At 58.0% G+C, this 24833-nt stretch overlaps 2 protein-coding genes across 3 annotated transcripts in view; one reads left to right on the top strand and one right to left on the bottom strand.

Annotated features, from left to right (window-relative positions):
- Positions 1-1321, bottom strand: part of CATSPERD (cation channel sperm associated auxiliary subunit delta) — a 58847-nt gene extending 57526 nt beyond the window's left edge. The window contains exon 1 of the mRNA XM_005587651.3: positions 1171-1321. Coding sequence (XP_005587708.3) covers positions 1171-1244 — 74 coding nt within the window. The 5' untranslated portion in view covers positions 1245-1321. The remainder of the gene's footprint in view (positions 1-1170) is intronic.
- Positions 1322-1832: 511 nt separating this feature from the next.
- Positions 1833-24745, top strand: LONP1 (lon peptidase 1, mitochondrial). Of its 2 annotated transcripts, none has more exons than XM_005587646.4 (18): positions 1833-2275; positions 6105-6193; positions 7126-7245; positions 8474-8705; positions 11531-11592; positions 12113-12242; positions 12795-12878; positions 13941-14161; positions 15688-15826; positions 17593-17771; positions 20048-20135; positions 20457-20579; positions 20657-20773; positions 21594-21734; positions 22122-22287; positions 22919-23136; positions 23216-23380; positions 24365-24745. In XM_005587646.4, the coding sequence occupies exons 1-18, from the start codon at positions 1847-1849 to the stop codon at positions 24545-24547; spliced, it is 2886 nt and encodes a 961-aa protein (XP_005587703.2). In that variant the 5' UTR covers positions 1833-1846; the 3' UTR covers positions 24548-24745. The 2 variants fall into 2 exon arrangements, with proteins under 2 accessions (XP_005587703.2, XP_015295763.2); XM_015440277.3 differs by having other exon boundaries at positions 24331-24745.
- Positions 24746-24833: the final 88 nt, after the last annotated feature.

Raw genomic sequence — 24833 nt, 5'->3', positions numbered from 1 at the left:
CAGCATGGTCTCGATCTCCTGACCTCATGATCTGCCCGCCTTAGCCTCCCGCAGTGCTGGGATTACAGGCGTGAACCTGGGAGGCGGAGGTTGCAGTGAACCTAGATCGTGCCACTGCACTCCAGCCTGGGCAACAAGAACAAGACTCCATCTCAAAAAAAAAATAATAAAATAAGGGTATGGCTGGGCGTGGGTGACTCATACCTGTAATCCCAACACTTTGGGAGGCTGAGGCAGGAGGATCAATGGAACCTAGGAGTTCAAGACCAGCCTGGGCAAAACAGTGAGACCCATCCCCCCCTTTTTTTCTTTGATTGAGTCTCCCTCTGTTACCCAGGCTGGAGTGAGATCTCGGCTCACTGCAACCACCACCTCCTGGATTCAAGCGATTTTTCTGCCTCAGCCTTCCAAGTAGTTGGGATTACAGGCACCTGCCACCAATCCCGCCTAATTTTTGTATTTTTAGTAGAGACAGGGGTTTCATCATGTTGGCCAGGCTGGTCTGGAACTCCTGACATCAAGTGAGCGATCTGCCCACCTCTACCTCCCAAAGTGCTGGGATTACAGGCGTGAACCACTGTGCCCGGCCAGTGAGACCCCATCTGTACAAAATAATAATAATAATAAGTAAAATAAATAAGGTTAAGGAATCATTACTCTAGGAATCTTCCTGTAAACATCAAATGAGACCATACACCCTAAGAATACAGCTCACAGGTCCCTACTGAATGTGACAGTTTAGTCCAGGTGGTAGTTCCCTGAGGGCAGGAACGGAGTTTCAGCAACTGGTCCCCATGGCAGGTTGTAGTATCCACTAACCTAACATTTACTGAAATTTCAAAATGTGCAGGGTAAGGCTGGGCGCAGTGGCTCACGCCTGCAATCCCAGCACTTTGGGAGGCGGGGGTTGCAGTGAGCCGAGATCGCAGCACTGCACTCCACCCTGGGCAATAGAGCAAAAACTCCGTCTCCAAAAAGAAAAAGAAGTGGGAGGGCTTAATATCGGGCTGGGAGGGTGGGGTGGAATAGGGTGAGCGAGGCGTCAAGTTCGATTCCTAAAAAGAGTAAAAGGGGAGCCTCAGAGAGGCTGGGGAGCAGGCCTCGGCTCCAAGATGAACCAGCACCCTCCCGATCCCCGGGAGCACCCCAGCCCCAGGAGGGTAACCCCACCGGCAGAGCGGCTGAGCTGTGACCAGCGGTCGGAGCCACATGGTCACAGCCGCCACCAGCATCAACATCAGCATCGACTTGGCCCTCCGCCGCCACCACTGCCCCTCAACCGCCACCGGGAGTCGCTGCACAGCCCGAGTAGGTGCAGACTGAAGCCTGCGCATGCGCACCAATGAGTCCCGGGAGCAGGCCTGAGCCCACGGTAGCCTCGCGCTCCGCCTGAACCCTGAGCATGCGCAGACGAATCCCGGGAAGCCTGAATCCGCGCACAAACGCGCGCTCAGAGCCTGGGCATGCGCACCCGGCCACCCGTGGCCAGTCTAGAGTCTGAGCATGCGCATGTCGTCCACGCGCCTAAGCGTGTGCCCAGGCTGCTCATGAGTTCCTAAACTCTGCGTTTGCAACAATACGAGGTTTTGTACGGGCTCTGGCGTGTGCCCACAGATATCCCCGTGACCGGAAAACGCCTTGGGCGCGTAAAGTAGGAGACCGGAAGAGGCGGAGAAGATGCTGTCGCTCGAACTCCGCCTCCTCTTCTCCGTGTAGGCCCCGCCCCCTGAGGCAGCTGTTTTGGGCCTCGCCCCCATCGGGTCCCGAGGCACGCGCCGGGAGTCACGTGCGTTCCACGGCGAGCGGAAATGACGCGAGGTGTGTGCGCCGCCAGTATGGCCGGGCTATGGCGGCGAGCACAGGCTACGTGCGACTGTGGGGAGCGGCGCGGTGCTGGGCGCTGCGGCGGCCGATACTGGCCGCCGCCGGGGGGCGGGTCCCCACTGCAGCCGGAGCGTGGTTGTTCCGAGGCCGGCGGGCCTGTGACGCCTTTCCTCCTTGGGCACTGTGGGGCCGAGGCCCGGTAATTGGGGGCCAGTGGCGGGGGTTTTGGGAAGCGAACAGCCGCGGCGGAGGAGCATTCTCGGGGGGCCAGGACGCCTCCGAGGGCGGCGCAGAGGAAGGAGCCGGGGGCGCGGGGGGCAGCGCGGGCGGCGGGGAAGGCCCGGTCATAACGGCGCTCACGCCCATGACGATCCCCGATGTGTTCCCGCACTTGCCGCTCATCGCCATCACCCGCAACCCGGTGTTCCCGCGCTTTATCAAGATTATCGAGGTAATAGGAGTCCCCGCCTCGGCCTCAGGTTTCCCACCTCTGCAAGCAGCGGGCTGAACCGTGGGATCACTTTAGCGCCCTCGTGTTTCGCAACTTTTTCAGACATGAAGTTTCTTAAAGGGTGCAGTTCGAATCCTTGTCTGCTCACCACTAGCTTGGCAACCTTGAGCCAAAGTCCTCCCCTTTCGAATTTCTTAGGATCTGTTAGATGAGAGGAGTTGAACCCGAAGAGCCTAGGATTATCCACTTAGAACCCCGGTCGTAGAAATCCGGGGCCGGGAGGGACCAGAGTAGTGTTACGGCGCTGTTAGTTTTCTGCTTACTTGGCACAAGTTTTATAATACCTCCTTGCCCCAGGCGCTCTGCCGTCTGGTTACGAGCCTCACTGGGATCAGAATTCATTCGTTTCTTAAACAAATACTTCTTGATTGATTGCTTATTATTTGCCAGAGACTGTTCTAGGTGCTGAGGATATGGCAGTGAACAAAACAGAAAAATTTATGCCTTTGAAGCTGGGCATGGGCTCGCGGTCTAGTCCCAACTATTCCAGCGGCTCAGATGGGAGGATTGCTTGAACCCTGGAGTCCAGCCTGGTCAACATGGCGAGACCCTGACTCTTAAGAAAAAAAAAATCTGTCTTGGAGCTTACGTTCTGGCAGGATGAGACAGGCAATAAAGATGATTAGTAACGATATTGTATTAGAAGGCAACAATTACGAGAAATAATAGAGCGTGGATGGGACAGGAGGCTTAGGAGGGTGGGAAGAGGACATTATTCAGTGTGTTCTTGACCTCCTACCACGTAGCAAGTGCTGAGAATACTGTAGTGAACAAGTCATGCAGTCCCTGGCCTTAACTTATGTTCCGGTGGTAGAAATTAGATCATTTCAGACTAAGAGCCTTGGGGGTGGGGAGGGAGCAGGATGATGTAATAGGGAGAAAGCAGAGTGTAAGGAACTTGAGCTTTTAGAGTAGGAAGGCCCCAAGAGCCTTCTCCCCTAGCTCCCCTTCCCTTAAAAAACAACTACTGATGTGGAAACTGGGATCTATGAGAAGGTTATCTCTTAACTGGCGGGGAGCAAGGTCACGCAGTGAGTCAGCCTCTGCGCTCACCCTCCAGACTCTGATAAACAAATCTCAAGGATCTGTTGGGAACGGAAAGGCCATTTCAGAGGGGCAACAGACAGTGGAGAGGGGACAGAGGGAGCTTCTCCAACGCTGTCAGTTTGTGTGTCTGAGCTTTTTTTTGTTTTTGTTTTTGAGACAGAGTTGTACTCTGTCATCTAGGCTGGAGAGCAGTGGCGCGATCTCAGCTCACTGCAACCTCCGCCTCCCAGGTTCAAGTGATTCTCCTGCCTCAGCCCCCGGAGTAGCTGGGATTACAGGCGCCCACCACCATGCCTGGCTAATTTTTATATTTTTAGAAGAGACAGGGTTTCACCATGTTGCCTACGCTGGTCTCGAACTCCTGACCTCAAGTGATCCACCCGCCTCAGCCTCCCAAAGTGCTGGGATTGCAGGTGTGAGTCACTGCGCCCAGCCCCAAGGTCTTTCCTTGATGTTTAGTAGTAGTTACTGATGCAGGCCCCAGAACAAGACCCTGTGGGGTCCTATCCTGGCTCCATAAACTTCAAGTTATTCCTTTGGCTTCCACGTTCTCATCTGTGACTTGGACGTATTAGTATCTTATTAGAGTTGTTGTGGGACTTAAATGAGACGATGTGGGCTGGGCACGACGTCTCACATGTGTAATCCCAGCACTTTGGGAGGCTGAGGCAGGAGGATAATTTGAGACCAGCATGATGGTCAACATAGACCCTGTCTCTACAAAAACAAAGAAAGAAAAGCTGGGCACAGTGACATGCATCTGTCATCCCAGCTACTTGGAAGGCTGAGGCAGGAGGATCACTTGAAACTGGGAGATCAAGGCTGCAGTGAGCCATGGTGTCACCACTGCACTGCAGCCTGGGCACCAAAATGAGGCCCTGCCTTAGTAATAACCTGATATTGTTTCCTCTTTGGTGTACTTCTGACATTTCAGGACTCTGCCCCGGAGGCCTTTTTCCCATCCTTGACTTCACCCCTGGCAGTTCTCTTTACCCTCCCAGGTTTCTGGAGCCACGATGGTGTTCATCAGGTCTGGTCCCCTCAGTTCTGCAGAGCGACAGATGCCCCTTGCTCCCAGGGCCTGAGCAGAGAGATGATTCTTCTAAAAGAGTGCAGACTGCCCACATGGAGCTAGGCAGGAGGGTTAAATGAGTGGCTGCGGATAGTATTTGGGAGACTGGCAGGTGGTTCTCATTATATTTCTGGTTGATGATGCGTTGTAAATCATAAAAATGGATCCTGCCAAGGCCAGGAGGCAGATGCCAAGGATGCAGCTATCAGTTGTTGGCAGAGGGGAAATTGGGGGGCAACTTCTTTGGGACCCAAGAAATGTTTCTGAAATTGTTGGCAAAGCTTGATTTACTCTTCAGTTTGTGCTTGACTATCTGGCCAACTTGCTCTAGAAGGTTCTGTCCTCATTAGCGACTTCTGAGTATAATGAGGACATGCTGTTACCCAGGCTGGTCTGAAACTCCAGGGCTCAAGTGATCCTCGTGCCTCAGCGCCCCAAAGTGCTGGGATTACAGGCATGAGCCACCACACCTGGCCAGGCCATTACCTTTAGTCAAGGTCTGTCCAGTGAATTAACGAAGACTTGAAAGAAATCAGGTGAGCTCCTTGCTCCTTCACATGCTTCCTAGAAGACATCATTAGCCCTGAACCTGCTGTTGAGAATATGCTGTGATCCTAGGGTTCTTGATCATTAATTAACAGCATATGATGTGATAAGGAAGTAACTTTCAATGAAAATTGGAGGGACCGGGCATGGTGGTTCATGGCGAAACTCCATCTCTACTAATAATACAAAAATTAGTGGGTGCAGTGGCATGCGCTTGTAATCCCAGCTACACAGTAGGATGAGTTGGGAGAATCGCTTGAACCCGGGAGGTCGAGGTTGCATTAAGCCGAGATTGCACCACTGCACTCCAGCCTGGGCGGCAGAGTTAAACTTTCAAAAAAAAAAAAAAAAAAAAGGAAGTCATTAACCTCTGGAGTGGGCCACATTTGAATTACTTGTTTATTCTGACTTAATAAAAGCAGAATGGTTTTGATTTTCAAACCAAGACAGTTTGCCCTGGACATCCCTTTTGAAGCTGGATGTTAAATCAATTTCTGGGTTCTGACCATCCGTCTACTTTGAATTTCCTTTGGGAATGGAGGAAACCACTAAGAAAAATGCAGCTAGTTAATTCTGCCTCACTGTATTCGCCACCGCAGCTTCCTATCCTCCAGTCTTTTTTTTTTCTTTTTTTTCTTTTTTTGCGTTTCAGCGTTCCTGAACCCTGTTGATTAGTATCCCGGATCTGATTAGCGTGTCCCCAGAGAATAATCTAGACAATGTTAGAGCTGCTGTCAAAAAATGTCAACTAGAAAAGTTACCCTGGGCCGTGTGTGGTGGCTCACGCCTGTAATACCAGCACTTTGGGAGGCTGAGGCAGGTCGATCACCTGAGGTCAGGAGTTCGAGACCAGCCTGGCCAATATGGTGAAACCCTGTCGCTACTAAAAGTACAAAAATTAGCTAGGTGTGGTGGTGCATGCCTGTAATCCCAGCTACGCAGGAGGCTGAGGCAGGAGAATCCCTTGAACCCAGTGGGGGCAGAGGTTGCAGTGAGCTGAGATGACGCCATTACATTCCAGCCAGGGCAACAGAATGAGACTCTGTCTCAAAGGAAAAAAAAAAATCTACCCTGCATTTCACCTTGGGGTCATTGTCATGCTAGGTTAAAAATAAGAAGTTGGCTGAGCTGCTAAGAAGGAAAGTCCGTCTCGCCCAGCCTTATGTCGGTGTCTTTCTAAAGAGAGATGACAAGTAAGTGTGATTTTTTTTTTCCTTCGTTCCCTTGTTGACGTTGCCCTAGAGTCCAGCTCACCACAAGTCCTACTTTGTACTTTGCACTTTTGACTCTTGACCCCAAGGAAACCAGGGAAGACCTCCAGAGTAAAGACCAGGAGCCAGGCAGGCTGCCTTTTCAGCCCGGGCTAAGAACTCAGCTTGTAGCACTAAACTGCATGCATTGGTAAAATGTGGGGGAAATTAACTTCAGGGACTCTTGGTGATGAGATGCACCATGAGGCTGCCTGAAAGCCGAGCCAGCTGGTCGGAGATCATGGCTCCACGTAGAAATGAGTTCCATGGGCCAGGCGTGGTGTCGCACACCTGTAATCCCAGCACTTTGGGAGGCTGAGGCATGTGGATCACCTGAGGTCAGGAATTCCAAAGCAGTCTGACTGACATGGTGAAACCTCATCTCTACTAAAAATACAAAAAATTAGCCAGACGTGGCGGCAGGCACCTGTAATCCTAGCTACTCGGGAGGCTGAGGAAGGAGAATCGCTTGAACTTGGTAGGTGGAGGTTGCAGTGAGCCCAGATCGCACCATTGCACTCCAGCCTGGGCAACAAGAGCGAAACTCCATCTCAAAAAAAAAGTTGCATGTATGCATTCCATGCAGGCTCTGTGACAGGAGCATAGAAGAGACTTCAAATCCCATCTGGACCATGTCCTTGTGGCTGACTTCGTGAGGAGCCACCCACCCGGTCCTGTGACCACTGGGGGCAGCCCTGACCTGGCAGAAGCTTCCCTAGGCTCTGGAGCTCCTGTGGGAGCCAAGGAAGCCGCTCTTGGTTTTCAGTAGCATTTGGAGGGACGTTTCTTTTCTCTCCCTCCTTCCTCTCAGCCGGAGACATCCTGCCAAGCATGCAAGCCGTGTTCCAACGTTCCTCTGTGCTCCTCTTCCACAGCAACGAGTCGGATGTGGTGGAGAACCTGGATGAAATCTACCACACGGGGACATTTGCCCAGATCCACGAGATGCAGGACCTTGGGGACAAGCTGCGCATGATCGTCATGGGACACAGAAGGTGGGTGGCTAGTGGGGGTAGTGGGGGGTGGAGGGCAGGGTAGCACGCAGGAGACCAGCCCAGGATGCCCCAGGCCCCAGCATCAGCTTGCCTTGTCTGTCAGCCCCGCAGCGTTCCTATTAGCACTGAGGCCAGACCTGGGGGTAAGAGTGAGACGTGTCACCTCTGGACCCTTCCTGTCTCAGAAAGGGGTGAGCTGCAGGGCTGGGCACAGTGACTCCTGCCTGGAATCCCAGTACTTTGGGATGTCAAGGCAGTTGGATCGCTTGAGCCCAGGAGTTTGAGTACAGCCTGGGCAACATAGCGAGATCCCATCTCTGCAAAAAAAAAATAGAAAAATTAGCTGGATGTGGTGGCTCATGCCTGTGGTCCCAGCTACCCAGGAGGCTGAGGTGGGAGGATCGCTTGAGTCCAGGAGTTTGAGACCAGCCTGGGCAACACAGCAAGACCCTGTTTCTATAAAACATGTAAAAAAAGTTAGACATGATGGCATGTTCCTGTAGTCTCAGCTACTTGGCAGGCTGAGGCAGGAGGATTGCTTGAGCCCAGGAGGTCGAGGCTGCAGTGAGCTATGATCACACCACTGCACTGCAGCCTGGGCAGCAGAGTGAGACCCTGAGTTGAGGTGGTGCTAGGTGCTCTGAGGCAAGATGCAGAGGGCATGAGAGGTGGAGGGCTCTCGGTGCTCTGAGGGGAGACACAGACGGCGTGAGAGGTGGAGGGTGCGCGGTGCTCTGAGGGGAGGTGTAGACAGCCTGAGAGGTGGAGGTGGGTAGCTTCCGTGAAGTGCTTGGGGACATTCTTTGCGATGGTGTCCTTGAAATCGAGACCTGAACGACAGGAAGGAGCCACCTGAGCTGAGTCCAGGGTGCAGAGTCTCAGAGACCAGCCTGTGCCCGGCCAGGCTGACACTGTTTTCAGCAGGAGGCCCTGGGGCTTGTCGCTGCAGCTTATCCCCGATATTTAGGATGGGGACAGTGGTGCATTGGCGTGGGACACAGGGAATGCCTGAATCTGGCTGGAGTCTAAGGGGTGGAGGGGACACTGGTTGGGAGGCCCCGAGAAAGCGGCTCGAGTCTCCAGCCCGAGGACCTGTAGCCACCCTGTGGCTCCAGAGGTCTGGGTTCAGCGGGACCCTTGGACCACCTGTGCCACCAGGGAGGCCTCAGCCGGGGCCAGGGCAGCTCCCAGCCTCAGTGGCTTCACGCCTGCCTTGCTCCTGCGTCAGAGTCCATATCAGCAGACAGCTGGAGGTGGAGCCCGAGGAGCTGGAGGCGGAGAACAAGCACAAGCCCCGCAGGAAGTCGAAGCGGGGCAAGAAGGAGGCGGAGGACGAGCTGAGTGCCAGGCACCCGACGGAGCTGGCGATGGAGCCTGCCCCCGAGCTCCCGGCCGAGGTGCTCATGGTGGAGGTGGAGAACGTCGTCCATGAGGACTTCCAGGTCACAGAGGAGGTGAAAGTGAGTCCGTGTGTCATGCAGGGCGGTCGCAGCCGCCTCCCCAACGGGCTCCCTTGAGCCATTCCTACAGCCTCTCCTAGGAGTTGTCTCCCACCCTGAGCCCCTCAGCAAGGGTCTGGCCTGTCTGGAACTCAGTTCTAATGGAACAAAGAGGGTGCTTTTCCTCCCAGAGGTCTTTGGAAGACTCTGGGATGGGAGAGGCACAGGAAATTTACTGGAGCCGTAGCTACTCGAGAGGGAGGCAGGGTTGGAACCCAGGTCCAGCCCCAGCCCGTGTCCCCTGTGCCAAAGCCTCCAGCAGTTACCAAGACACCTTCCAGCCCCGGCTTCTTCCCACCAAGCCCAGGAGGTCAGAGAGGGGAAGCTGGGACCCGTGGCTGTAAGACAGGAAACAGCGTGTTGGCCACCCTGATCCCCCAACCTAGGCCGTCCTGCCTTCCTGGTGGCACAAGGAGTCAGCTTCCGAGGTGGGCAGCCTCCTGGCGGTGCCACCTGCCCTCCTGCTGTAGGAGCAGTCAGCAAAGCTAACCAAAGGCCTGAAGCATGTCAGCTCCTTACTTGTGTGCCTGGTGTCATCGGCCTCCTCCCCAGGCTGTTGCAGAGCCTGGGGGGAAAGTGCCATGATCAACTGGTAATTCTGCTGTGGACGCTGGGAGGGGTGAAGCGTCCTGTCCACAGGCCCACCTGAGTTCTTGAGGTCAGCACTTGTATCCTGTACTGCTAGCCTCTATGAGTTGTTTTTGTTTTTGATTTTTTCTTTTTTGAGACAGAGTCTGGCTCTGTCACCCAGGCTGGAGTGCAGTGGCGCCATCTCCGCTCACTGCAGCCTCCGCCTCCCGGGTTCAAGTGACTCTCATGCCTCGGCCTCCCAAGTAACTGGCATTACAGGCACACGCCACCACACCCGGCTAATTTTTGTATTTTTAGTAGAGACGAGGTTTTACCATGTTGGCCAGGCTGGTCTCAAACTGCTGACCCTGGGTGATCCTCCCACCTTGGCCTCCCAAAATGCTGGGATTACAGGCGTGAGCCACCGCGCCCGGCCACCTCTGAGTATTGAGCACTTGAAGTAGAGCTGCTGTGGCCGAGGAACAGAATGGAACATTTTACTGGCTGGGTGCAGTGGCTCATGCCTGTCATCCCAACAGTTTTGGAGGCCAAGGAAGGAGGATCACTCGAGACCCGGAGTTCAAAACCAGCCTGGGCAATATCGATACCCCTGTCTCTGCAAAAAAAAAAAAAAAAAAATTAGCTGGGCATGGTGGCGTACACCAGTGGTCCAACCTGTGGGAGGGTGGCTTGAGCCCGGGAGGTTGAGGCTGCAGTGAGCTGTGATTGCATCACTGCACTCCAGCCTGGGCAACAGAGTGAGACCCTGTATCTAAAAATTAAAACAATTCTAACAGCCACAGTGGCTACACTGTTCTGGGCAGCACAGCACTGGCGCTACCTGTGAGAATCTTGCAGCAGGGGGAAGACAGTGACCGACCTGACAGATGTGATTAGAATTGGCAAGACCCCTGAGGGGCAGCGAGCTTGTTTTTTATTTATTTATTTTTTTTGTGAGCGACAAGGCTGTTTATTTCATCTGTTTTTTGTTTTGTTTTGTTTTGTTTTTTTGGTTTTTTTTTTTGAGACGGAATCTTACTCTGTTGTCGCCCAGGCTGGAGGGCAGTGGCGCAATCTCGGCCCTCTGCAAGCTCCACCTCCCGGGTTCACGTGACTGTCCTGCCTCAGCCTCCCCAGTAGCTGGGACTACAGGCGCCCACCACCACGCCCGGCTAATTTTTTGTATTTTTAGTAGAGACGGGGTTTCACCGCATTAGCCAGGATAGTCTCCATCTCCTGACCTTGTGATCTGCCCGCCTCGGCCTCCCAAAGTGCTGGGATTACAGGCGTGAGCCACCGCGCCCGGCCTGAACTTGTTTTTCTTAAAGCAAGTGCCCTGGACCTCCAGTGGGCCAGTTCTGGTGCCTTCTACCAGGGTCAGCTCAGACAGTTCAGGGTCAAAGCCAAAGACTAGAGACCGGGTGATTACGGTTTTTTTGGAGACAGGGTCTTGCCCTGTCACTCAGACTGGAGTGCATTGGCGCAATCTTGGCTCATGGCAACCTCCGCCTCCTGAGTTCAAGTGATTCTCCTACCTCAGCCTCCTGAGTAGCTGGGATTACAGGCATCCACCAAAGTGCCTGGCTAATTTTTTTTTTGTAGTTTTAGTGGAGACGGGGTTTCACCATGTTGGCCAGGTGGGTCTTGAGCTCCCGGCCTCAAGTGATCCACCTACCTCTGCCTCCCAAAGTGTTGGTGTTACAGGTGTCAGCCACCATGCCCAGCCGAGACCAGGTGATGAAAATTTGGTTGTAGGCAGGAACAGTTGCTCATGCCTGTGGTCCCAGCTACTCCGGAAAATGAGGGGGGGAGGATCGCTTGAGCCCAAGAATTCCAGGCTGCAGTGAGTCATGATCGCACCACTGCGCTCCAGCCTGGGTGACAGAGTAAGACTTGGTCTCTCAAAAAAAAATAATAAAAGGCAGTCTCTTTTCTTCCCGCAAGATAGCTTGTCCTAAGGACAAGGCTCTGAGGGGTAAGGAGACAGGGTTTGGTTTTAGTTTGGACTCTCTTGGTCCCATGTCCCTGGGACTGGTGAGTTTAGGCTGCACTCCTCCGTGTCCGAAGCCCTCTGTGGCTAGGGCCAGTTGGGGGGGGGGGGGAGGGGAGGGGGGCAGCTGATGGAGCAACTGGTGGGTGGGGCTCCCAGGGCCACGCCTCCCACCCCCTGCTGAAGCACTGCTGGGCCTCAATGACCCTGCCCCCATACCTGGCAGGCCCTGACCGCAGAGATCGTGAAGACCATCCGGGACATCATTGCCCTGAACCCTCTCTACAGGTGGGCCTCTGTGCGGGCGGCTGCCAGGCGGGGGCATCTCTGTGTTTCTGCAGCTGGGTGGGTAGGGAGCTTCCTCAGCGTCCTCCTGGGAGGAAACCGCCTGGGGCAGGGATTCGCGGCTCAGGGAGCGGCCTGTGCAGAGGAGCCTGCTGCCCACTGGGGCATGGGGCAGGTGGGAGGCCCGGGGCCTCAGCAGGCCCAGGTTCCTTGTCCCCTTCTGCTGAGGCCGGAAGCTGTTGCTGGCATTGGCTAGGGGAGTGGGGAGCAGACTGCTGAGGTGAGGTCACTGCACGGCTCCCGTGGGGGCTGCACGTGGGGATGCCACATGCCTTTCCAGCCCAGGACAGGTGGGCCCTGAACTCTGGGCACCAAGCAGCAGAGCTTGCTCCCAGCGAATCGCCCTAGGCCCTGCCTGTAGCTACAGGGGACAAGGACCCTGAGGACTGGGTCCCCGTCAGGGGGCTGCAGTGCAGCAGAGCGCAAGGCCGTGGACACCGAGGCGGCTCCCTTTGTCCCCCAGGGAGTCGGTGCTGCAGATGATGCAGGCTGGCCAGCGGGTGGTGGACAACCCCATCTACCTGAGCGACATGGGCGCTGCGCTCACCGGGGCCGAGTCCCACGAGCTGCAGGACGTCCTGGAAGAGACCAACGTGAGTGCCGCCCACCTCCACAGCCCCCGACACCCGGCTGCACCCACCTCCACTATGCTCCGCCCATGCCCAGCTGCCCTCACTCCTCCTCGGCTCCCCCGTGCCTGCCTGCCCTCGCCCCTCCACCGTGCGCCATCCACCCCCAGCCGTGTGTCCCTGGCTCTGTTTTTGAGATGATTTCCCGCCATGTGCCTTGATGCACATCCGTCCGCCTCTGAGCGGCGTCATAGCCTTCAGCTGGGAGTTACCGTTGTGGGTTCAGTGGGATCCTCTGGGCCGCGTACCCGGGGCATCGCCAGTCTTTTGCTGTTGTGAGCGGCATTCCTGAGAGCGTCCCCATGCACGCAGCTGGAGGGCCTGCGGAGGTATCCATAGGATGCGTTTCCAGCACAGGATTTGTCAGGGCGGAGGGCGCGCACGCCTCTGTGCTGGGTGTGGCGTGGCCAGGCGCTCCTGGCAGCATCTCGCAGGGCGCGCCTTTTCCCCCACCTCGGCCCTGCATGCACAACCACCGACTTCTGCTCATCCTTTCCGCCCTCCCTGTCTCGGCAGATTCCCAAGCGGCTGTACAAGGCCCTCTCCCTGCTGAAGAAGGAATTTGAACTGAGCAAGCTGCAGCAGCGCCTGGGGCGGGAGGTGAGCCCGAGGCTGAGGCGCAGCCACTCTTGGGGGCCTTCCCGTCAGGCCACGTGACATCAGTCAGGCTCTGGAGCACACGGCGGGACCAGTGGCATCGACCAGGGCAAGCCCAGAAGGCCTGTCTGGGTTTTGAGGGCTTCGTGCCATCATCTGCTCTGTCGTCCTGGGCTGTGGAACTCTCTGCATTGAACAGGAAAGCTTAAAGCTGGTCCCAGTGTAATGAGCCCAGGGTGGAGCAGTCTCAGGACCGTCCCACATCAAGAGAATTTCTCTGCCTTTGTAATCTTGAGGACAGTGTTGGAAATTGGGAAGTAGCCTGGGAAAAGTCAAGATGCTGTTTCTTAAGATCCAGCCATTGAGGCTCACTGTCCTGATACTTGGCAGATCACAGCCTGCCTGATGCTCAGTCACTTCACAGTTGTAGCATTATTTGGAATTTTTTATTTTAAGACAGGTCTCAGTCGGCCGCCTAGGCTGGAGTGCAGTGGCGCAATCTCAGCTCACTACAGCCTCCACCTTCAGGGCTCAAGCGGTCCTCCCACCTCAGCTTCCCGAGTAGCTGGGATTACAGGCGTGTGACACCACACCGGCTAATTTTTGTCTTTCAGTAGAGAAGGGTTTCACCATGTTGGCCAGGCTGGTCTTGAACTCCTGGCCTCAGGTGATCCGCCTGCTTTGGCCTCCCAAAGTGCTGAGATTACAGGCGTGAGCCACGGTGCCTGGTCCCATCTCTATAAACAATTTTAAAATTAGAGCCAGGCGTGGTGGCAGGTGCCTGTGGTCCCAGCTACCCAGGAGGCTAAGGCAGGAGGATCGCTGGAGTCCAGGAGGTGGATGCTATGGTGAGCTATCATGGTGCCTTTGCACTCTAGCCTGGGCAACAGAGGAAGACCCTGTTTCAAAAAAAAAAACAAAAGATGGAAGGAACCAAAGGCTTCCTGCCTTGGGTTTCGTTTCTTTTTTCTGAGTCCTGGGGGAGCAGAGGGTCTCCACTCGCGCGGGGACGCACACACTCACCTTCCCAGACCCAGGGCCTGATGGCAGCGCCTCACCCCACAGGTGGAGGAAAAGATCAAGCAGACCCATCGCAAGTACCTGCTGCAGGAGCAGCTGAAGATCATCAAGAAGGAGCTGGGCCTGGAGAAGGACGACAAGGACGCCATCGAGGAGAAGTTCCGGGAGCGCCTCAAGGAGCTCGTGGTCCCCAAGCATGTCATGGATGTTGTGGACGAGGAGCTGAGCAAGCTGGGCCTGCTGGACAACCACTCCTCGGAATTCAAGTGAGCGCCAGGCCCGGGACGGCCCAGCCCTCGGGCAACCCCTCCTCAGCCCCTGTCTTGGGCAGGCCAGGGGACCCAGCAGGAGAGCCCTGTGGCACTTTCTTGCTGTAGTAGGTGCTTGGTGGTGGGCTAGGAGGTACCCAGTGAGCATCAGTCCTGTTCCTGGGCAGGACACGTCATCACCATCTCCATTCTACAAGGAAATTGAGGCTCAGGGCTGTGGAATTAGTGGTCAAGGCCTATGAGCTGGTAGGTGGTGCCAGGGATTTGAACCCAGGGACACCTGGCTCTACACCAGGGCTGCTTTTTTATTTTTTTATTTTTGAGATGGAGTCTCGCTCAGTTGTCCAGGCTGGAGTGCAGTGGTGCAATCTTGGCTCACTACTACTACTACTTCCCAGGTTCAAGCAATTCTGCTTTGATCCCTCAGGTAGCTGGGACTACAGGCATGCACCCCATGCTCTACTCATTTTTTGTATTTTTAGGAACCATGCGGTTTCACCGTGTTGTTCAGGCTGGTCTTGAATTCCTGACCTCAAATGATCCGCCTGCGTTGACCTCCCAAAGCGCTGGGATTACAGGCATGAGCCACCGTGCCTGGCTTTTTGCTTTTTTTTTTTTTTTTTTTTTTTTAAGAGTCTTGCTCTGTCGTCCAGGCTGAAGTACAGTGGTGCAGTTTTGGTTCACTGCAACCTCCACCTCCCAGGTTGAAACGATTCTACTACCTCAACTTCTGAGTAGCTGGGATTACAGGCATGCGCCACCACTTCCAGCTAATTTTTAGTATTCGTAGTAAAGATGGGGTTTTGCCGTGTTGGCCAGGTTGGTCTCAAAACTCCTGACCTCAAGTGATCGCCCACCTTGCCCTCCCAAACTGCTGGGATTACAGGCGTGAGCCACCTCGTGCTATCTCAGCTCTCCTGACAAGAGTCAGCAGTGGACCTCCAGCAGTCCCCTCCTTCCTGCGCTGGGTGCCTTGGACAGGGCAGTTTGTAAATTTTGTTTGTTTGTTTGTTTGAGATGGAGTCTTGCTCTGTCGCCCAGGCAGGAGTGCAGTGTCTCGGCTCACTGCAAGCTCCACCTCCTGGGTTCATGCCATTCTCCTGCCTCAGCCTCCGGAGCAGCTGGCCCTACAGGCGCCCACTGCCACTCCCAGCTAATTTTTTGTAGTTTTAGTAGAGACAGCTTTTCACTGTGCTAGCCAGGATGGTCTCGATCTCCTGACCTTGTGATCCGCCTGGCTTGGCCTCCCAAAGTTCTGGGATTACAGGCGTGAGCCACTGTACCTAGCCCATAAACTGTTTTATAGAGACGGGGTCTCGCCGAGTTGCCCAGGCTGGTCTTGAACTCCTGGGCTCCAGCGATCCTCCCACCTGGGCCTCCCAAAGAGCTGGGATTACAAACATGAGCTGCCGTGCTTGGCCTCACACATGGTTTCAAGCCCCGGGCAACCACACAGCCAAGTCCAGCAGACACACGGGCAGCTGGTGAGCTCCGCTCAGCATCTCTCATCTTTCCCCTGGCAGTGTCACCCGCAACTACCTAGATTGGCTCACGTCCATCCCTTGGGGCAAGTACAGCAACGAGAACCTGGACCTGGTGCGGGCACAGGCAGTGCTGGAGGAAGACCACTACGGCATGGAGGACGTCAAGAAACGCATCCTGGTGAGCCCAGTGTCTGGCCTGCTGTTGATTTGCATGTGGGCAGTGGGCCCAGGCCCAGGACTCTGTGCTGTGGGTTGAGATTTCAAAGGAGCCCCCTGGTGAATTCGTAGGCCTGGGGGTGCTGGTCGGGGAAATCCTGACGGAGGGAGCATCGGGCCCTGCCCCCGGGGGCTTGAGGATTTCCCAGATGGACTGAAGTCATGCCTGATAGGCCGAGCATGGTGGGGCTGCTTGAGGATATCCTAGATGGACTGAAGTCATGCCTGATAGGCCGAGCATGGTGGGGCTGCTTGAGGATATCCTAGATGGACTGAAGTCATGCCTGATAGGCCGAGCATGGTGGGGCTGCTTGAGGATATCCTAGATGGACTGAAGTCATGCCTGATAGGCTGAGCATGGTGGGGCTGCTTGTCCCAGCTACTCAGGAGGCTTAGGCAGGAGGATCACTTGAGCCCAGGAAGCTGAGGCTGTGGTGAGCTGTGATCGTACCACTGCACATCAGGTTGGGTGACAGAGGGAGACCCCCATCTCTACAAAAAATTTTAAAATTTGGGCCGGGTGTGGTGGCTCAAGCCTGTAATCGCAGCACTTTGGGAGGCCGAGGCAGGCAGATCACGAGGTCAGGAGATCGAGACCATCCTGGCGAACACAGTGAAACCCCGTCTCTACTAAAAATACCAAAAATTAGCCGGGCGCAGTGGTAGGTGCCTGTAGTCCCAGCTACTCGGGAGGCTGAGGCAGTAGAATGGCTTGAACCCGGGAGGCAGAGCTTGCAGTGAGTGGAGATTGCACCACTGCACTCCAGCCTGGGCGACAGAGCGAGACTCCGTCTCAAAAAAAAAAATTAGTCTGGTGTGGTGGTGTGTGTCTGTAGTCCCAGCTACTTGGGAGGCTGAAGTGGGAGGATTGCTTGAACCCAGGAGGTGGAGGCTTCAGTGAGCTGTGATGGCGCCACTACACTCCAGCCTGGGCGACAGAGCAAGACCTTGTCTGAAAATTAATTTTAAATTAATTTTTAAAACACCACTCCTGAGACATTAGAAACCAGGCAGGCAAGTGGGAGTCAGAGGCTAAAATCAGGAGTCAGAGCCTGGGCGTGGTGGCTCACGCCTTTAATCCCAGCACTTTGGGAGGCCGAGGTGGGCCGAGGCTTGCAAGGTCAGGAGTTCAAGACCAGCCTGACCAACATGGTGAAACCCCGCTTCTACTAAAAATACAAAAAAAGTAGCGGGGCATGGTAACTTGTGCCTGTAATCCCAGCTAGTAGAGAGACTTGAGGCAGGAGAATTGCTTGAACGCAGGAGACAGAGGTTGTAGTGAGCTGAGATCGCACCAGTGCACTCCAGCCTGGGCCACAGAGCAAGACTCCATCTCAAAAAAAAAAAAAAAGGAGCCAGAGGCATTGGTGGAGGGGGAGAGTGGGCTGCCTCTCTGGGTTGGGCTGGAGAGAGTGGGGCATTGGTGGTGTTCGGGGTCCCGGGGAAGGGACCCGTTAGGAGGTGGGGAACTGCTGCATGGGCCTGGCACTGCCGGGTGGCCGCTGTCTCCTGGCATCTAGTTGTCCTGTTGGTGTTAATGGAGCTCTTGTCACGGGCTGCCCCTCCCTGTGGCCAGTGGCAGTACTGATCTGCTCAGCCTCCCGGACAATCCTGGTCCCTTTCCGCAGCCCTCAGGCGTCTGAAAGGCAATGTGCAGGTGGCGAGAGTCACGCCCAGGCCCCCGGCTTACCCAGCCCACGCGCCCACTGAGCCTGCCTCTGTCCGTAGGAGTTCATTGCCGTCAGCCAGCTCCGCGGCTCCACCCAGGGCAAGATCCTCTGCTTCTACGGCCCCCCTGGCGTGGGCAAGACCAGCATTGCCCGCTCCATCGCCCGCGCCCTGAACCGAGAGTACTTCCGCTTCAGCGTTGGGGGCATGACTGACGTGGCTGAGATCAAGGGCCACAGGTAGGCCCGGCTCCGGCAGCTCTCCCCCCGGGCTCCCCTCAGCGGTGCCGCCGGGCTTCGTCTTCTGCAGTCACCGTTCACATTTGGTAGAGCAATCTGGGTCGTGGGCAGCCAGTTCCACTCACGCTAGAGTAACTGAAACGTCCAGCCATGTGGCGGACCTCAGGCCTGGCTGATTCCAGGCGCTCAAACAGCGCTGGCAGGAGTCTCCATGGCCTGACCCCTGGGAGACAGACATCTCGGCCGGCCCTCCGTAGACACCCCCGGTAGTTCCAGCTCAGGTCCTGCAGTGCCCCGGCCAGAGCTGCAGGGCCAGCATTTGCCATGCACACGCTGGTTTATGTGGGCTGTGGCTGATGCCCCAGGACTCAGGGTAAGGTCGGCCCCACGCCCCACCCTGAAGTCTGTGGGCTGGAGTCAGGAGAGACGGTCTCCGGTGAGGACCGGGCTGCGCACACCAGAGAAACCTCGGCGCCTCTGTGGGCTCACTCCTCCCAGCTGGCCTCAGGCCCAGAGCAAGGGCCGTGGCCCTCAGCGTTCAGCGCCTTCCCACCTGGCCCTTCGGGTGGGCAGCCAGGCGCGGCTTCTGCGGCTTCCCTCCTCGCCAACCTCTGTAGACCACGATTGTTTGGAAACCGTAGCCCTAGTGAAAGCCGAGCATGAGGCATCTGCTAAGTCCACCACCTATTTCCATTCTGCACGGCGTTCACTTGAGTCCGGGTTTGAAGTGAACATTTCTGGCTCCTCTAAAAACATGCTCAACTCTGGAACCCCCAGGCTCAGGCCTTCTCAGCCTGCCCGCTGCAAGGGTGACAGCATGCTGGCCCGCGCCGTGTCCGGTCCCCAGGGCGTGGCCACTCTCACCAGCCTGGAGTTGGGAGGAGCTGGAGGAGGTGGGGCCAGTGCAGTTTTGGGGGTCCCAGATTGACCAGGGGGGTGGGGGTCTGAGTGGGAGGACAGGAGACCTGTTTTGCAGGCCCTTGGATGGGGTGGGGGTGTGAGCAGGAAGGAGCAGCTGGGTGAAGGTGGAGGGGCGGGTGTGGGGGCACCCACTCCTTCCTGGGCACGCGGTTTGAGGTGGTCCTGAAGCCTCTTGGGCCCTGGTTCAGGGATGGCTAGAGGTGCAGGCAAGACCCACTCACTGCCGGAGGAGAGACCCTGGCGGGGTCTGAACGAGCCTCAGCCGCCTCCGGCCTTGGGAGGGAGTCACCAGGGAGCCGGGCTGCAGGGAGGGCAGGCGTCTGTGCTGACGTCTCTCGGGGTTCCTGAGACAAGGACAAGGACAGGAGACTGGCTGCGGGGAGATGGATCACTGTTGATAACAGCAGCAGAACCCTCCTGCCCACAGGACTCTGCATGACCTGCCCCACCCCTCCCTCTCCTCTCCTCTTCCTCCCCCTCCTTCTACCCCCTTCTCTCTCCCCACTTCCCTCTCCATTTCCTCCCTTCCCCTCTCCCCCTCCTCCCTCTTCCCCCTCCTCCCTCTTCCCCCTCTCCTCCTCCCTCTGCCTCAGCCTTACGGCCTCCTCGCTGTTTTTCCAACACACCAGGCGTGGTCCTGTCTCAGGGCCTTTGTACGGGCTGTGTCCTGGGCCTGGAAGACCCCACGTGACTCCCTCCTCACCTGCGTTGCTCGGGCCTCTCCCTAAGACACTCGTTACCCCCGCACACTTAAAGTGGCACACACAGCCCAGTGGCGCCTCAGTCCCTCTGTCCCTGCCCCCGTGTCTTCATCCCGCAGACAGAGCCTTCCTCACTGCCTCTCGTGGGGCCTGTGACTCTTCTGTCTGTGTGTGCCACGTGCCGGGCCCCTGTGCTGGGGCAGAGCTTGCAGGAAGCCCTCCTGAGAGCCAGTGCTGGCCATGACCGGTGTCGCCCGAGCCTGAGGGCTGCGGCGTGCCTGGCGTCCCTCAGTGAGGAGTGGGGGCCTTCTGCTGCCAGCACCTGGCTGGCTCTCACCGTGGGTAGGGGGGGCCAGCTGAGTGACGGAACTGAGGGAGATCTGGCTTTGAATCGGTGACCCCAGAATCTGAGCTGGGGGGATGTCCCTGTGCTCCCCAGCTCTCATGAGCACAGAGTGAATCGGGGCAAGTGACCAGCATGCCTGCAAGTGCCACATATCCGGTGGCTACCAGCAGGTCCCCCCTGCCCCCCCATTGCGGCCACGTCTCCTGGGTGTCCAGGTAGCCTCTCCGCCGTGGCCCTGGAGGGTGCATGGCATCGTCGTGGCCAAGCCAGGCTACCGAGTGGCCTCTGACCCTGCTGTGCGCCCGCAGGCGGACCTACGTGGGCGCCATGCCCGGGAAAATCATCCAGTGTCTGAAGAAGACCAAGACGGAGAATCCCCTGATCCTCATTGACGAGGTGCGTGCCGAGAGGCCCTGAGCCTTCCTAACCCAGAGTCCCAGGCGGCCCTGACCAGGCAAGGCCGTGTGCAAGACGAAGCCCAGAGTCCTCCGGGCCCCAGGATCCCTAGGTCAACTGAGGCGCCGTCGCCATGATGCTAGACCTGATGGCACGAACGGCTCCCTCCCACCCACAGCCATGCCCAGCAGGCTGCCCGTCCAAGGCAGGGGGTGGGTGCTGCTCACGCAGGGCGTCCCCAGCCCCGATCCCGGGCTCTCCCCACTGGGCGGGCTGGCCAGGGACGTGGCGAGAGCCACCACCTGCTGTTTGCTGCCCCAGGTGGACAAGATCGGCCGGGGCTACCAGGGGGACCCCTCGTCCGCGCTGCTGGAGCTGCTGGACCCAGAGCAGAACGCCAACTTCCTGGACCACTACCTGGACGTGCCCGTGGACTTGTCCAAGGTGGGGGGCCCGTCCGGGGCCTGGGCTCGGGGGGAGGGTGAGCGGCCAGTCCCCCAGCACCTTGCCGCCTCCCCCAGGTGCTGTTCATCTGCACGGCCAACGTCACGGACACCATCCCGGAGCCGCTCCGAGACCGCATGGAGATGATCAATGTGTCGGGCTACGTGGCCCAGGAGAAGCTGGCCATTGCAGAGGTAAGCCCAGGCCCTCCCCACCAGTCTTCGTCCCCAGAGCAGGGGGTGTCCCCCAGAGCCTGCAGAGGCCGTGCCGCTGGGAGTTCCCGGACCCGGGAGAGACAGGTGGGACCTGTAGCCCAGAGGAGCAGATGCGGCCGTGAGAGACACACCAGACGCTTGTGAGCCCCTGAGGCCTTCCCAGCATCCTCGTGTCCCCTGGGGGCTTCAATGCCCACTGCTGGGTCCAGCTCCCAGCCTGACTTCCCCAAGGGGTGGGCCTGTAGTTCCCTGGGACAGGACGAGGGGGCATGGGGACCCCTCAGGGGATCAGGAATGCCCCCCAGTATCAGTGGCAAATGTAGAGTGACCTGCATGGCTCTGTCCGTCTCACAGATGCCCTACCCGCATGCCATTAGAGCTCAGAACTATGGCAAGAATTGTGGGGGGCTGTCGCTGACCCTGGAGCCCACGACCCAGTCCCCCTTCTCATGTGCTGAGGGTAACAGCCACGTAACCAGTCAGCTACCCTACAGGCCCTGGGTCTGTGTATGGGGTCAGCCCAGAGACAACCAGGAGGCCTTCCTGGAGGAAGTGGTATCTAAGATGCCATTGGGGAATAGAAAGTGGATCCAAGCAGAGGACACAGCACAGGCAAAGGCCTCGGACCTCTGGGCATGGCGGGTGGCAGGGCTGTGTGTCCAGGTCTTGGTTTCACCATCAGGGACCTCGTTTCCAGGCCAGGATCTGGGGGCCATGGGAAAGGCACTGGCTCCCAGGTTCTGGACTGAGCTGGTGGGCAAGGTCCCTCCAGACCCAACCCTGACGGCCGCCCTTGCAGCGCTACCTGGTGCCCCAGGCCCGCGCCCTGTGCGGCCTGGATGAGAGCAAGGCCAAGCTGTCGTCGGACGTGCTGACGCTGCTCATCAAGCAGTACTGCCGCGAGAGCGGCGTCCGCAACCTGCAGAAGCAAGTGGAGAAGGTGAGCAGCCGCCCCGCCCTCCTGGCACCTGCCGCCCACCCCACCATCCCGCGCTCATCACCCCACCTTCCCGCGCTCATCACCCCACCTTCCCGCGCTCATCACCCCACCTTCCCCCGCTCATCACCCCACCATCCCGCGCTCATCACCCCGCCTTCCCCCGCTCATCACCCCGCCTTCCCGCGCTCATCACCCCACCATCCCGCGCTCATCACCCCACCATCCCGCGCTCATCACCCCACCATCCCGCGCTCATCACCCCACCTTCCCGCGCTCATCACCCCGCCTTCCCGCGCTCATCACCCCGCCTTCCCGCGCTCATCACCCCGCCTTCCCGCGCTCATCACCCCACCTTCCCATCCCCATCGTGCTGCCTTGACTGCCCAGGTGTTGCGGAAATCGGCCTACAAGATAGTCAGCGGCGAGGCCAAGTCCGTGGAGGTGACGCCCGAGAACCTCCAGGACTTCGTGGGGAAGCCCGTGTTCACTGTGGAGCGCATGTACGACGTGACGCCGCCCGGCGTGGTCATGGGGCTGGCCTGGACTGCCATGGGTGAGTGTAGTGGCGGGAGGAGATCCCAAGCCATTCCCATTTCTACCCAAGAACAAGCAGGTCCCACCTTGCACACCTGTGCAGTTGGCCGCTGGTGGCTCTGGACCGCCTCTGGCTGGGGGCGGTGTGGGCAGCCCAGGGCGTCTGGGGCTGATGGAGGGGAAGGCTGTGAGCACACGGGTGGCAGCACACCATGGGCCTTATGGATTTGGGTGACACTTTGATAGGCTTACAGGTGGGGACAAGGGGTCCCTCAGCATGAGCTCATCCAGACAGGCCTTGGGGCCACCACACAGAAAGGAGGCGAGAGGGCAAAGGGGGCGGTGCGGGAGGGGCTGGAGAGGGGCTTGTGTCTCTGGGCAGGGCAGCAGTAGCTGGGGTCCTTGTAGCCCTGGGGGTATCCTCTGTGGCGGGCAGCTGCTGGGGGCTGCCTTGGGGGGCGTAGAGGGCCAGGAACCTGCGACGCAGCAAAGGCGGAGGCCAGTGTTGGCTCCTGATGGGACACAGTCCCTGCCCGGGGCACCAAGATGCTGAGCTGGGGCAGGAGTGGTCAGGGTGGCCCCGAGGGGTGGAGTGAGCGCCAGCCCGGGCTCTGAGGCCTCCCGTGTTCACAGCTCCACACCCATTCCAGGAGGCTCCACACTGTTTGTGGAGACATCCCTGAGACGGCCACAGGACAAGGACGCCAAGGGTGACAAGGACGGCAGCCTGGAGGTGACAGGCCAGCTGGGGGAGGTGATGAAGGAGAGCGCCCGCATAGCCTACACCTTCGCCAGGGCCTTCCTCATGCAGCACGCCCCCGCCAACAACTACCTGGTGACCTCACACATCCACCTGCATGTGCCCGAGGTAACCGCGTCACCCGCTCCCGACCCGCCCCTGGGCCGCTGGCCACCTACTCACCCGCTTTCCCCACACCCCCCCACAGGGCGCCACCCCCAAGGATGGCCCGAGCGCAGGCTGCACCATCGTCACGGCGCTGCTGTCCCTGGCCATGGGCAGGCCCGTCCGGCAGAACCTGGCCATGACTGGCGAGGTCTCCCTCACGGGCAAGATCCTGCCTGTTGGCGGCATCAAGGAGAAGACCATTGCGGTGAGTGTCCTTGTGCCTGCCCCACAGCACTGGCAGGGCCCACACCACCACGGGACAGGCCCAGTTCCCACCACGCAGCCTCTGTGTGGGCCAGGAAAGAGGGAAGCCCTGGGCTTTGGACTCAAGTTTCTCTGGCCTGGAGCTGGCCTTAAGCTGACCGCCCTAGCTGCCTTCTCCACAGCGAGTCGTGTGGGTTACATTCTAGCGCCTCCACTGGCTGCCCCAGTAGAGGGCCGGGGGCGTGGTTCCTGCTTCCTTTCCCAGGCAGCCCAGCAGCAAGTGGGAGGCTGGAGATGGGGACAAGGTTTAGGCATTGCTGGTGTAGGGAGTGTTTGGAGCTCCCAGCCAGGGTGCTGAGCAGGTTGGAGTGCCACTGTCCCTGCTCTTCCCTCCTAGCCCTGCCTGTCCCCAGACTGGACCACACCTGCCGTGTGTGTAGGAAGCCTGGTGGAGTCAGCCAGGATATGCCACTGAGGGAGGCGTGGTCAAGTGGCCATGACCACCTCGACCTGGACATCAGGCACAAACTCCCTAGATCAATGGTGGGGCAAATTGGGAGGCTTACTGTCCCTGGAGGCAGTGTGCAGTGACAATGCGAACTGCTGTCCTTTTAAGGGGCTGTGCCTGGCAGACCTGTGTAGCCTCCAGAGCTGGGGAGGGGTGCCGCAGGGCCTGGGGGCAGAGCAGGCTGGGCTCAGATGCAGATGCTCACAGGCCCGTGTTCAGGCCCCAGACACTGTGCCTGACCCCTGGAGGTGAGGCCGTGGGGGTGTGGCTCATCCAGAGCCCTAAGACTGCTCCCACGGGTGGGGAGGCCCTGGCTCCTGCTCTCAGGCTGTCAGAGCCAAGGCCAATGGTTCGCCTTGAGCCTGTTTCCCTGCCGGGGATGGGGATCCTGCTTAGAAGCCCTTTCCTTCCTGGAGGACAGCACACCTGCTGTCCTCCCACAGGCCCAGGCAGGGCTGACCATGACTCTGCCCCCAGGCCAAGCGCGCAGGGGTGACGTGCATTGTCCTGCCAGCCGAGAACAAGAAGGACTTCTACGACCTGGCAGCCTTCATCACCGAGGGCCTGGAGGTGCACTTCGTGGAGCACTACCGGGAGATCTTTGACATCGCCTTCCCGGACGAGCAGGCAGAGGCAGAGGCGCTGGCTGTGGAGCGGTGACGGCTCCCCCTGGACTGTAGGAAGCGGATGTCAGGCCCTGTCTGGGCTGGAACTGAGCGCTGCGGGGATTGCACCCGGGCCTGGCAGCGGAGCCACCGAGCGGTCAGCTCGGTCCAGTGACCCAGATCCCAGGGACCTCAATCGGCTTAATCAGTGTCTGGCACAGAAACTATTTAATGATTAAAGTCATTTCCAGTACGGCGGCGGCCTCATCTGCCCCAGGAAGGGTGGGTGGGCCAGGGCTTTTGATTCGCGGCCAGGCAGCACCCACAGAGGGTGTGGCTCA

Source organism: Macaca fascicularis, chromosome 19, assembly GCF_037993035.2.
Source record: "Macaca fascicularis isolate 582-1 chromosome 19, T2T-MFA8v1.1".
Taxonomy (NCBI): Eukaryota; Metazoa; Chordata; class Mammalia; order Primates; family Cercopithecidae; genus Macaca; species Macaca fascicularis.
Note: the sequence above shows the minus strand (reverse complement) of the source record. Positions and strands in the feature narration are given on the sequence as shown.

Coding starts and splice junctions, on each gene's coding strand:
- LONP1 (XM_005587646.4), top strand. CDS start 1,847: ATGGCGGCGAGCACAGGCTACGTGCGACTGTGGGGAGCGGCGCGGTGC. Junction 22,288..22,918: donor GCTGGCCTGGACTGCCATGG/GTGAGTGTAGTG, acceptor CACCCATTCCAG/GAGGCTCCACACTGTTTGTG. Junction 23,381..24,364: donor TCAAGGAGAAGACCATTGCG/GTGAGTGTCCTT, acceptor CTCTGCCCCCAG/GCCAAGCGCGCAGGGGTGAC.